Source organism: Falco biarmicus, chromosome 4 (assembly GCF_023638135.1).
Source record: "Falco biarmicus isolate bFalBia1 chromosome 4, bFalBia1.pri, whole genome shotgun sequence".
Lineage (NCBI taxonomy): Eukaryota > Metazoa > Chordata > Aves > Falconiformes > Falconidae > Falco > Falco biarmicus.
In genome coordinates, this window is record NC_079291.1 from 11,699,433 (window position 1) to 11,712,578 (window position 13,146).

Here is a 13,146-nt window from a genome sequence, read left to right on the forward strand (position 1 = left end):
TGCTTAGAGGTGTCTGTAAAGGTTATTTCTTAAAGGAAGAGAGGTTGGTATCCATTTTGAATACGAGCAGCAGTTTACTTACCAAAAAGAAGTGCAGTGGTGGGACTGAGCTTAGTAAGCAGCCTCTTGTGCTGCTTGCAGGCTGCAGTTGTTCCCTACCATAAACCAGAGGGGCTCTGCCCGCTTCTTCAGCTTGAGCAGTGGTAGGCGCCAAAAGGCAGTTTGCCAAAAAGGAAAAGGTGGTCAGCAAAGACAAAACCCAGTACAGCTGCTGGGTGGGAGGACAATGGCTGCAGCAGGTACTGGGTGCACTGGAGGGACCAGCACTGGTGCCCACTCTTGCTTTTCAGCTGGGAGTAGTTGTACAAGCATGTGTCCTTTCAGCGGGAAGCTGGGTATCATGAAGCAGTACAGCAGAAAGCTTGAGCCCTGCTGCTCTCCCTCTTGTCAGGTAACTGGCTTTGCCACTTCTCAAGGCTTTCAGAGTAGCAGTGAAGTAGCTGACTTCCCCAGTAACTTCTCTATTGCTGTAGGTGACACCCACCCTGTCCTTATGCAGGGGGACAAGCAGTTAAGAAGTACTAGGAATAAAAAAAAATAATTTAAAAAAAATCGGGGAAAACTTATACAGTGATCACCTTTCTGAAAGAAGGGAGAAAGGGAGCTGATACATCCCTGAGGTCAAAGTAGATTGACTGATTAAATACAAAAAGGTTAAAGATGCTCGCTGTGTGGTCCCAGGCCCTGAATAGAGAAGATTCTTCTCTGCCCTTCCCCACCCCCCCAGGAATGCAGAGTATTCAGATGCAAAGGATGCTAATGCCTTGCTTCAGCAGTGCCCAGCTCCACCCGGGGGCACCCAGCACTCCCCTCGGGGCTCCATGAAGGATGCAGTTGTTGTTCCCCAGATACTGCGCATCTTATCACGGCTGCATTTGCATGTGAGCAGCAGCATTCAGGCGCAGCTAGCCCCTAACAATGACTGCTCTTCTACCCCAGGGTGCCTGCACTGGCCAAAGGAGCTCTGGGTTTTTTTTCCCCCGTGCCTGTAGCACTGCTGCTTGAAGACAGGGGTGAGCAGTGGTGACTTCCAGCTGTTGGGTTTCATAGTTTTACCATTAACAGGAAAAATAAATATCAAAACACATCACGGAAGCAAATTGTCAAAGACCTGTCTCCTCTCTGGCATTGCTGTAGAGTCACAGTCCACTTACTTGTCCCCCCAGGTGCTTTTAGGCTCTGATAGCAAAAGAAGTGACAGTTGGGTAAAAAAGTGCAAGCTGTGCTGTAGTAAAGGCAGTGTGCCTGCCCCTTTTTCCTGCCCTCTCCTTGCCTTCAGGATCTCACCCGCAGCAGGAGGAAGGGGTTGCACTGCCAGTCCCCCCGAAGCACTACAACCCCCGTTGCTATCTCAGCCTCCTTGGCCACATGCTGGTGTGGGCCCAAAGCTAAAGGTGTCGGCAAGAAAGTGAAGAAGAGGACCACAGCCATGGTACAAGAACTGTGCAGCACTTGTTCAGCAGTGTCCAGAGCCACCTCACATGCTCAATAAGCTTCCAGGTTCTGGTTGTCTACAGGGAGAGGCACAGAGAAGCAAAGCAAATACAGAGCACTACACACAGCTGGCCAAGTTAGTAGTCTTGAAACTCACCTCAACAGCCTTTTCCTGCTCCTTCACAGGGTCTTCTCCCCCCTTTCAATGTGAAGTGATCTCTACTGTTGACATGTTGCCAGCTGCTCCAGCACAAAGGAAGAATGACATCTGCTCAAGGATTTTGATGGATAGCACACAGCATGGTGCTGAGTAGTCCTATGGTTGTACACAGCTGGGGCCAGAGAGTATCTCAGCTTGAAATCACCTCTGCTGCTACCCATGCAGTCGGTGGCCTTAATTCTCAAACCTCACTTGAAGAGCATCTTCCCATGCTCACCACTTCTTTTCAAACCTTTTCCAAAGTAGTGAGGGAAAGAGACCACCTTTTCTGCTTACCCAACTTGGGCTGGCAGTCCGCTCGGCGAGATGCCAGGTCATTATTAAATGCTCTCGTGGCTTTGCTTTACATTGCCACTCAGAACAAGCATTACTTTGACAGCTGCAAAGGTGAAGAAATTGAAACCTGGAAATGGACCAAGGTTAAACCAGGAACTCTTGACAAAATACTGGAAAAACTGCATGGAGTACAGGTGGAGAGTTCAGTATCAAAGCCATTTCCTCCAGTCATGACAGTGAGGCTGTTTTAATAGACCAGAGAACTAGAAGTCTGACACTGCATCAAAACTTAAAAAAAACCCCACCAAAACAAAAACACACAAACAACAAAAAAAACCCCACCAACAAACAACACTTCTCTCCATAGCAGCCCAGCATTTCTCCTCTCCTTTCAAAGCAGGTGCCTCTAGCTAAAGTTGTCAGTAGTCGTCATCTGGAGGCAACCAGGTTCAAATTCAGACCTTTTTCTTTTTTGCATTCTGACAGAGGAGAAGGCTTTGTCTGGGTAATAACAGAAACACACATACACAGATTTGCCATGAAAAAAACCTCACATTTATTCGATTAAACAAAAATAAAATAAACTGCATAGGAACATTTTAAAGTCCAGAGAGACACTGACTTTGTTTTAAGGCTGCCAGTAGCTGATACATCGTCTCCTTGCTACATCCTTCAGCCTTCCCTATGGACCACAAAGATACATTCAGAAGCCTCCATTAACACAAGGGTTCTAACATTTTGCTCACTTATTCTACGTAAAAGTTTGCACATAACCTGTCATGCTTTCTTCTCTGCAGTACTCAACATCTGACATCTAAAAGTTATGTCACTTCTTGTTCAAGTAGAAATGTGATGTCCTTTTTGGAGCATGGAAGTTCTTGTCACAGCCTGTCTCATTATGAATTAGATAGAAAAGCTCTGAGCAGCTCATTATAAGTAGAATACTGTCTGTCCTGCTGAGACATTTTTATTATTATTATTAGGAGAACAGCATGATTAATCACTAAAGTAGAAAAGAAACAGCTGCAACAGAAGAGGAAACTACAAAACCAAATTGACTCAAGATGCCCAACATCCAAAGACTGACAAAATCATTCTAGACCCTGATGCAAACCTGCACCGAGGCAACACTACTTAATACACCAGTAATGAAGTTTTATAGGACAAGGCCATACATCTACAGTCAATTAAATGAGGGGAGGAAAAACGCATGTTTGACAATGGTTTCATGTGGCTGACCTCCACTTTCTTCAAGGCTTCCAGTTTCTATCCGACTTAAATTGCAGGCACGTTCAACACCCTCACTACTCCAACAAATTGTGCACGAACCAAGCAGTGCATGACAGGTAATGCACAGTATAAACAAGAGTCACATACAGTAAGAAACCCCCACCAACTCAGGTGACTAAGCACACCTTACAAACTAGTTAAAAACTTTTTAGTCATTTTAGAAAAGAAACTAAAAACAAAACCCAAAAACAGACATCTCTCCCTCTGAAGGAAAAACTACTACATTGTCCGAAAAGTACTCTACAAACCTATAAAAGGACTTTTTTTTTTTTTAAACTAGTCTGGTCGTTCAAAAGGAAGTTACTTAACTACATCACTACACGGACACTTAACATTCAGTCAGTAAGGCTCTACGAGAAGAGCTTAAAAAATTATCTACCTGAGTTTGTACGTTGATACAATCATTAATAGAAGGTCTAAGACCATGCAGGTACACAAAGCATTTTTAGAACCATTATTGGTTAAACAATGATGGAAAAAGATGCCAGTCTGGCTCGTTAACCCGTAAGATCACTTAGAGACATCAATGTACGTTTTTCCACCATAACATTTACCAAACCCAATACAGCCTATCATTATTAGGGGTCTCCTGTACCCACTTGTGTCACCCCCTAATATGAGCAGGAGAGGAAAAAAGATTTTTTTCAATATAGTAATCTGAAAATGTGCTTCTGCAACTGTACTCCACAGGTAAAACAAGGGGCATGTTGCATGTCGCTATAAAGTTGCATAAACCCCCCAACAAACTGGTTTTAAACTGCCTCTCCTGAGAATGTCTGAACCTAAACTGCCCTCCAGGAATAGGAACACGGTTGCTTTGTCATGGTGGAAAAAATCCCATTGAGTCAAGAAAGCTAACCAATACAATCACCAAGTCAAAAAAAAATCAGGATCTTATTCCCTTCAAGCATTTGGTATAGCATTGTGTTTACAGCAATCGTAACTTTAGTCTTCCCAAACAGGATATATTTGTAGGCATGCATAAAAGTTTTTCTCTTGTAGAGAAAAGACCTAAAGGCCTTACAGACATAAGAACACTGCAAATGAACATGAAGTATGTCATGTCAGCTAGTAGTGTCATAATACTGAGAAAAGTTTACATCTCCATACTTCTGAAAACAGAACAAAGTGTTTCAGGTATCAGTCCAGTTTGCCTGAATATTCAGGTTTATTTACAGATTCTCTAGTAAGGGCAGCTTAGCATTTCCATGGGCAGGCAGCAAAAAAGCAAACAAAAACAAGCAGTCACCACATTGTACACACTTACTATCTCCCCTTTCGGTTAAAATGCTTGTCCAACAGGCAGGATGAATCCTTCCCCCAGGCAGATTCTCAATTATTGTCAAACCTGTCTGATGCTAAAATTGAGGTAGATGATTTACTTCTGCAAAGTGAGGTAGAACTTCAAGAAAAAGATAGTGGCATCTCTAGTTGTGCATTTTGTACCACAGCAAACTGGGTTTCAAACTCCCAAGGACTCAAAGACCAAAGGTACAATATTTGTCTAACGCAAGTACCAGTGTTTGTTTTTTATACAGCTCCAAACTGTTTCTCTAAATCTCTACTTTTAAATACCCTATTACCTTTTGGCACCATTTGGCTTACACTCCTTTAAAAAAACAAACAAAACACTTTGGCACAATTTTTATTTATTTTTTTTAAACCAGAACTGAACAAAGAAATCTTATGATCAAAGTCATGGCAAGATAAGCCTACAAGCCTGCTCTCTTCAAAAATTAATTTAACTGTAACGTAACAGACTGTGCCCATTTTCCTGCAGCTCCAAGGGAATGCCACATCCAAGTGCCTTGGTTCTTTCTCCCAACTTGGTTACATCTGGCCCCAAAATACACTACTTTTCAGGTGTTGTCTTCCTTCCTTCACTTTCTTCACACATTTAAGGTTTATGGGCTTCCTTAAGTAAGTTATATTTAAAAGGTTACTAAATAAAAAGGACTGAATTATCTGAAGGACCTGCATTATTAAGTACTGAGTCTGCTTCAGTTTGCTACTGAAGTTCCTGCTTAAAGAGGTATGAGAAAGGACAAGATTGCTTCACAGGCTAAACTCAAACTAGCCATACTGACTGCTGATATGTTTTGTCACGCAAAAAGTTTACGGAGAGCCACTGGTTTAAGCTGGCACAGCGAAATTCCTTTGGGAGTTCTAGTAGACAGGTCTGCCACCTGCATTCCGTTGTTCCCCAATGTCAGAGCTAAGAGGCACCGCTCACCTCACCCTTCTCCAGGCCATTTCCACTAGTTAAAACTAGTCTGAATGTTCAGTTTGCAATCCAGCTTCAAAGCCTTGCTTTTTCTCTCTGCACGCGTGTACGTTATGATGCTGGGGCATTAACCTGAGAACATGCATAGCCTGAGAACATGCATGGAAAAACCGAGCGAGGTTTGAATCTCATTTAAGTATTACTTTTATAAAAGCCCCTACTGAGGCATCTGATGTTGGCATTGTGTATTACCGCTACTTAATTTCATTGCGTATGAAACACTCCATTTTATAAGCTACACTACCACTTTTCAATGAGACCAAGCGTGCTTAGCACTATCTATGACAAAGATAAGGAATTATTTCGGGTAGCTAAACAGTAGTGTTTTTAAAACGAAAAAGCTCCCCAACACATTGAGGTCAAACACTCGAGAGGTTTGGTTTGTAAGCAAATCCCACTGAATTAAGTAGACAGCAACCGAAAAAGAGTTACAGTCAGTCCTCCTGACAGAGCTGGACTGGGGGTTTGTGCAACGGCTCCACACAAAACAGCAAAGGGCAGCTCCAGCGTCTGTCACCTTCAACACGGTGCCCCTGGAGAGGGGCAAAAAGGTTTCTGCAGTTCAACACAATCCTGAAAGCACACAACTTTGTTTTTTTAATGCCTGGAGAACAACTCCCTTTCAGCCCCAGAGAAAGGGAGAACCCAACAAGCATTGAAGCACAGGAGCGTTTCTAGCACGCTCCAACACTGTCAGCAACTCTGGTCAAGGTATCAAGAGACCTGGCATTTTCATTAAGACATGATAGGATAAATGCAAGGACACTGCAAACTAAACGTTAAAGCTTTTTAAACCAGTTTTCTTTGGTATCTAGATCTTGCAGGCTATTAGTTTCCACAGCCCAAGTTGCAAATAATTCTTGGATTGAATAATACAAGACACACACAGACATCTGTCACAACTGTAGGCCGCCCAAGAAGGGAGGCATGTACACAAGCAGAACTTGAAAAAGTCGAAGGTAAAACTAGCTTTCTCTCATATCCATGTTTTGAGTGGCCACAGAAATTTAATGACAGATATCCATATAAAAGATTATCCTTTAAAGACTATTTTTAAACCATGCTATCCTAAAGATTAAGCCTAACCGAAACACACTGCTTTGAAGAGTTTGCTTCCTTGAGGCTTAGGCTGAAAGGCAGCACAGTTATTTCATCCTGTTTAATTTAGGTGGTTTTTTCTCACCCTTCTTTAAAAAGAGGTTTTGCCATCTCATGAATCTGTGTCTTTCTGGTCCTTTAGTTTAAAGCCTCCTCTGAAGTGGTAGCTATCTGTCTGCACACATCATCAGGATTTCTACAAAACCCAGAAAGTTAACGCTCCTTGGGGAAAAGCAGCAAGAAGGAAAGTGCACCTTGTGATTTCTCACAAACTTGTAAAGAGCCTTTCAATCTCAGGTCACTTTTGTGCATGGTAGATGGCATAGAGATGAACCCTTTCCTTGGAGGATGGTTAAGGCTCTTCAGACTTTTTGATAACCATGTTTATGTTTCAGAGACCTTCTCTTGCAAACAGTAAGGTAAATCAAATCCCATGGCATTTTCAAGCCTACTACATTAATTTTTCCATTGCAAAAGAGACAGAAAAGCCCTCTGCTCCCTATCTTAACCACTCATTTGCCACCAAAGGCCTTATTCAGAGGGTGAAGCAACAGCTCTGTAGAGACTGTATCTATCTGCATTAACAGCTAAACTGGAATGCAAGAAGTTGAAGAACAAAACAAAATACTTCCAGGGACTCAAAGTCACATTTTGCTAAAGAGATCTATCTCTAGTCTCCCAAAAAGTTTCTGCTTCTCAGAAAAGCTGTTTTTTATATCCCCTGAAAGAGCTAACTTCTCCCTGCCTCCAAGCTTTTAGGAATCATATACATTTTACTTTTACGAAGAATTCTTTGGTACTGCCCTGGAAAAAAAGCAGCAAAGTTTCAACTTGATGCAGTTTGCCTTATGCTGGTACTGGTAACGTTTCACTTGGATCTGTCGCAAGAGATACACGGTGCTACAGGCCCACCCCGCCCTAAAAACTACAGTAGACCTGCCTAAATTTTTCAGTCCAGCTCTTTGGGGAAGCCAGATGATGAAAAAAAACCCCATAAATACATTTTTGTCACTGATAGGGTTATTGCAATCCTCTTTAAACACAAAAAACTGTTGAATTCTCCAAAACGCACCCTGAATCTCCAAAGCTGTGCTTATTTCTTACTTTTGGAAAAAGGTACCACTTCTGTTCTAACAAATCCATCAAACATTATTCCCTTAAAGTCTCTCTATGGGGAGGGGCAAAAAAAGCTAGTCATTTCACAAGAAAGTAAATCAAAAGGGATTGATTTTCCCTGTTTCAATGCTCCTTGTAACCTCTTCTGTTATCCAGATTAGGTGCACTGATAAAAGAAACAGTAACTTTTAAAAAACTAATTTAGCTTTTAGGTGAAAAGGGTAAAAAATACTCAATGACAGGATACATTAAAGGAAGCCTTGCTTTTCTCATCTAAACTTTACAACAATCCCACTAAACCACTAAACTGAACAATTTGGTTTAAACTTAAAGAGTTTTTGTGCATTTTCATCAGCTTCACTTTGTGCTGTTGGATTACTGTGTTTCAGAAAAAAATACACAGAAATGCCAAAAAGATGCAAACTTGCTCTTCCCGGCGAGTGAATCCCACTCACTTTCACAAAACGTTCAAAGCCGTCTGGGAACAAGACGCTGTGCTCACCAGTAAATCAAACACACTGAGGTATAAAAAGGAGAACAGGAAAAAGTTCTCTGCTGCAGCAGCAATTCAAAAAACAAAAGTCCCCCCTCCCATGTCCCCACCCACAGAACTGCAGTACGGTCAAGAACACAAATTTCTCTACAAACACCTACTACCATTTTCTCTGTTTAAAAAAGTTACATAGAGCCTTTTTTTTTCTTTTTTGCTTAGTCTACAGAACTCATCACACAAACCACCTAATGTGCACAGCAACACTTGTTTGTGCATGAAACCCCATGCGGGGGGGAGAGGTAAAACGTTCTGAACTGTGAGTGTGTGGGGATGGGGAGGAGGGCGAGAAACTGGGGAGGGAAGGGAGGACAATGAGGTAGATAGAATTTAACTTTACAGGCTCACTCCCTGCGGAAAAGATAAGTACATTCATCTGTAAAAAAATTAAAGATGAGGTAGGTTTGAATTAACGTTGTATTTTTTTTCATTTTCTCTTAGAAGAATTTCCCTGAGACAGTTTCTTCCTAATTCAAACACAGATTAGAAGACGAGAATTCGATTGTTTCCAAAGTCGACCACAACAATCATGCCATCAGGGGTGACAGCTATACCTGAAGGACGGTCCATCTGACCAAAGCTGCTTCCCTGAGTGCCAAACTTGCATAAAAAGCTACCATTTGACTCGAATATCTGCACCCGGTGGTTCCTGGAATCGGCCACGATGATGCGCCCCTCCTGATCCACCGCCACTCCCTGCGGGCGCAGGAACTGGCCGTTGCCGGTGCCCTCCGAGCCCAGAAAGCGTGCTGACTGGCAGTCTGGATGGATGACCAGAAGGCGATGGTTGTTGAAGTCTGTCACTACCAAGTGGCCCTCGTGATTGAAAGTCACACCTCTGGGGGAATCAAAGTGCTTCCAGAGTGCCCCTTCGAAGCCATACTTGTTAAGGAACACGCCGTCAGGCCCGAACAGCTGAACACGATGGTTCCTTGTGTCAGAGACCAGGATCTTGCCCTCTGCGTTGACGGCCACATCCCATGGGTAATTGAATTGCCCGTTCTTTGTTCCTTTCTCTCCAAACTTCAGAATGAACTGCCCCTCGAACGTGAAGATCTGGATGCGATGATTGTCCTTGTCAGCCACAACAATCCTACGCGAGATGTCACAGGCCACGCCAGCAGGGCGGTCGAACTGGCCCGGCCGGGAGCCCAGCGTGCCGAACTTGTGATGGAAGGTCCCGCATGGCTTGAACACCTGGATGCGGTTATTACTGCGGTCAGCAACAATGATGTAGCCTTCTTTGTCTACGCTAACCCCCCAGGGGCGGCAGAGTTTGCCATCGCTGTCTCCCTCGCTGCCAAAGGAGAGCCCCGGCAGCCCAATGCCTATGTAGCTGCGCCCAGATTTCACCACAACTTTGAAGGGGCTGTTCTCAATGTGTTGGTTGCACATCATCACGGACACCAGGTGCTCTCCCTCTAGCTGTGGACGGTAGCTGACCAGGTAGGTCCCATTCTGCTGATCACTGACATCTGCCCCGAAAAGGTTTCCATCTGGGCCCATCACTACTGCAGAGATCATGTCACCTCCTGAGAGGCGAGGCTCACCGTCATGGTCATAGCCTATCACTGTGAACGAGGCCACCTTGCCTTGCAGCGCACGCTTAAGGCCTTCCCCAGTGGCTTTGGTCAGAGGAGCGAAAGCCCCGCTGCTGACAAAGCCCATTGATTTAATGGCCATATACAATGCCTGGTCAGGGGGGGTGAACATGATCCTGTCGTCTTCCTGTGGCTGGAGAAGGCCTCTCACATTCTTCAGCTCCTGCACCTGAGCCAGCATGCGGTCCCGAGCCAAAAGAATATCCATGGTACGACCCTCCTCCAGGACCTGCTGAACAGCACTGATGGTGTTGTCCAGCTTATTTAGGTTCTGACGTAACTTTTCAACTTGCAAGTAGAGCGACTTAGCCTTGACTTGACGAATCTTTTCCACCTTGTGGGGGACAGGGCGGAGAGAGAAAGCACATTTACGTGAGGGAAGACAATGCATAACACAAACATTTCCTAATGTCACCCTTCTACATAAAAACTGCCGTGCAGTTGTTGCAGCCCGTTAACACACAACTGCAGAACAAGCCTCTAAAAGCCGTGATGCAGACAGAAGTGAGGAAAAGTTAATTATTTATCCAAATTCAGGATTATTATTCTCTCCCACCCCCCAGCCAAAATCATACATTCTTGCTCTGCAGGCCTGCTGCATCAGCGCCATTTGAAAGGAAGAGTCGCCTCCTCACTAATAATGATTTGCTTCCTCAAATGCTGTTCTGTGTTCTAGTCGCAAGGTACTTGACGGATCATCCAAATCTATGCCTTACTTAGACTCCAGGGAGGACAGAGATTACTGCAGGCCCGAGAGAGAGAAGAGGCTTCTCTAGCCAGACTCAAAACCAATTTCAGAAGTAGGCTGTTATCACACAAAGCTAAGGCTAGCAGTCTGCATCAGCTCACACACATGGGTTCTTCTTGTTCCCCTGCCTGCCAGAACTGTTTTCATGTGACTGGGTAATACCAGATGCCTATCTCCAGGGATTTTTAAGGTCCAATTATCTTAATATTTTCTTGCAAACGCTGGCAGTCACGCTGAGCTAGTGCTTTACAACAGGATGCTTTATCATGTCACTTCAAATGACACAGAAGGTTGCTGCCAGTCCTTCCTTGGGGGACTGAAGCTCAAGCAAAAATGGTTTGTTCGTAACTATTTTAAACAAGCCTATGCTTATCTTTACTTGTGAAAAAACACTTTAGACCATCTGGCAAAGACACCTGTCTTGTAAAACTAATGAAACATGTAATTGCTTTATTGTTGTAAAAATACATTTCCTTAAGTCTTAATACCTGCTTGGCTGCAGAACAATACCAGCAATGTATTTTAATGATGGACAACTCTGTCTGAAGGCTCCCTGGTTATACACCGACTAGATAACAGATGTACAAACACGCTATTTCAGCTATTATTTGAGGCATGCAGGTTTTTCCAGACTTAAAAAAAAAAGTCAGAGATGCTTCTTCCAGTAGATTTCCAAAAGACTACTCATCTTAGGTCTCAGCTTAATCCTTGGCCTCAGCTTTTTTTGCCAAAATGATTTACCATCATTGCCTAGTTTCCTTCTTAAAATAATGTTTTGTAACCTGACGAGAACGCGCTCACAGTGCAGACATTCCAATCAAATGCATTTATACAGCCTCTTGGGATACAAATAGCTTAGTGGCAGCTTTTATTTCTCCTGTACTAGGAATACCTCAAAAGCTGCCAAGCTTCTTGGGGAAGGCTAACAGTACAAGGGGAACTCATTTCCCTCAATCCAAATACCTCAGAAAAAGCAGCATTAGAAGTACAGTAACCATATAAAGTACATTTTTAATCTTGCCACTGACACTTATAAAAGAACTATAGAAAAAATAACTTCTCTTCCAGGGGATTAGTTTCACAGTAGCTAGAATAGTTCCAAACAATAAACTCTTACCACTGGCCACTTTGCTGGCAACATATATTAGTTACCTTTCTACAATAAGAAACTTTGCTCCTTCTTCCTTTCCTCTCTCAAAATACCACACAAGGATCACAGCTGAAGTGAGTGCAGGAGTTTGGGATTGTACAGATACTCTTGCTGGAGAGTATTCTTTTTTACTGGTAAAAAACCCCCATAATAAATCCGAGGGACATTAACTTGAGAGTCAAGTAAAGTTTTTTAGGCGTGGGGATGATTAAAAGTCTCACACAATTGCGACTAGCCTTTCTAGAAAAGGACAGAGCGTATATAGCTTTGCTCCTTCCCTTTGTTTATGAGCAGTGGATTGTGTAAGGAAACCCACACACTACATACCTAATTCTACAGCAATATATTACAGAGGTTTTGAAGACGCTCCTTTTAAAGCCGGCGCCTGGAGGCCATGTGCTCCGCGCTCAGCACTGGGACGCGCGGTGCCGCGGCCGCTGGCCAGCAGGGGGCGTGCCCGCCCCACCGGCGGGGTACAGCACACCCCGGAGCCCCACCGCCGCCTCGGGTGAGAGGTGAGGTACCACCTCCTGCGCAAACCCCGCCAGCATCCAGCATCCTGCTACCTACAGAAAACAGTAACCTAGCGTTTCGATTCAGTGTTCCTTGGGAGGACATCTAAAACTGGCCACGGGCTAGTTAAAAAAGCCCGTTCTCAGTTCGGAAAGGCACTTGCCAGCAGTTCAAACCACCGATGTAAGGTGCATACCTTCCACAGCAGCTCACACTCGCGCTCTTCCAAGGCCTTCTTATGTCTAGTAGTCACTACTTTGACTTCAGATTGTACCACCTTCGCCTTCATCTCAACCTGCTCTGCCACAGCCTGGGCTTGTTCAATACTCAGCTGGGGAGGAGAAAAAAAGAGAAAAAAAAAAAAAGACAACACACTTAAGGCTCAACCAAAACAATTAGAAACGCATCAGAGCACCAGAGGACCGCAGCTTACATTTCACTACACCTTCAGGTGAAGGCACAAAATGACAGTTCTTGGGTTTTTAACAGGCCTTTGCCCATTTCATACATCAGAGCCTGAAAACAGACCTTTTTTTTTTTTTAAATACATCCATTACACGGAGTTTAATGCCTTCACTGCACCAACACCACATGACTGATTCCCTGTGCAATTCCAGCAAGCAGCTAGTATGAACTTAAACCAGAGACTCGCACAGCGATTCGTACTTGTGTTTTCCTAGATACAGAAAACCCAGTTTGTCTTGTCCCTCAAAATGTTTCAAAACTGTTCTTGTGTGATGGCTCTGCCCTTAGTAAGAAAGGCTGCTGTAGGAAACACTGGTGTATCTATGCATCTGAGCTGTGCA

General features: G+C 43.8%; 1 protein-coding gene across 1 annotated transcript in view; it reads right to left on the reverse strand.

Annotated features, from left to right (window-relative positions):
* Window positions 1-2,358: 2,358 nt before the first annotated feature.
* Window positions 2,359-13,146, reverse strand: part of TRIM71 (tripartite motif containing 71) — a 62,122-nt gene continuing 51,334 nt past the window's right edge. The window contains exons 3-4 of the mRNA XM_056337543.1: window positions 12,537-12,671; window positions 2,359-10,263 (exon numbers count right to left, since the gene is read on the reverse strand). Coding sequence (XP_056193518.1) covers window positions 8,812-10,263; window positions 12,537-12,671 — 1,587 coding nt within the window. The 3' untranslated portion in view covers window positions 2,359-8,811. The remainder of the gene's footprint in view (window positions 10,264-12,536; window positions 12,672-13,146) is intronic.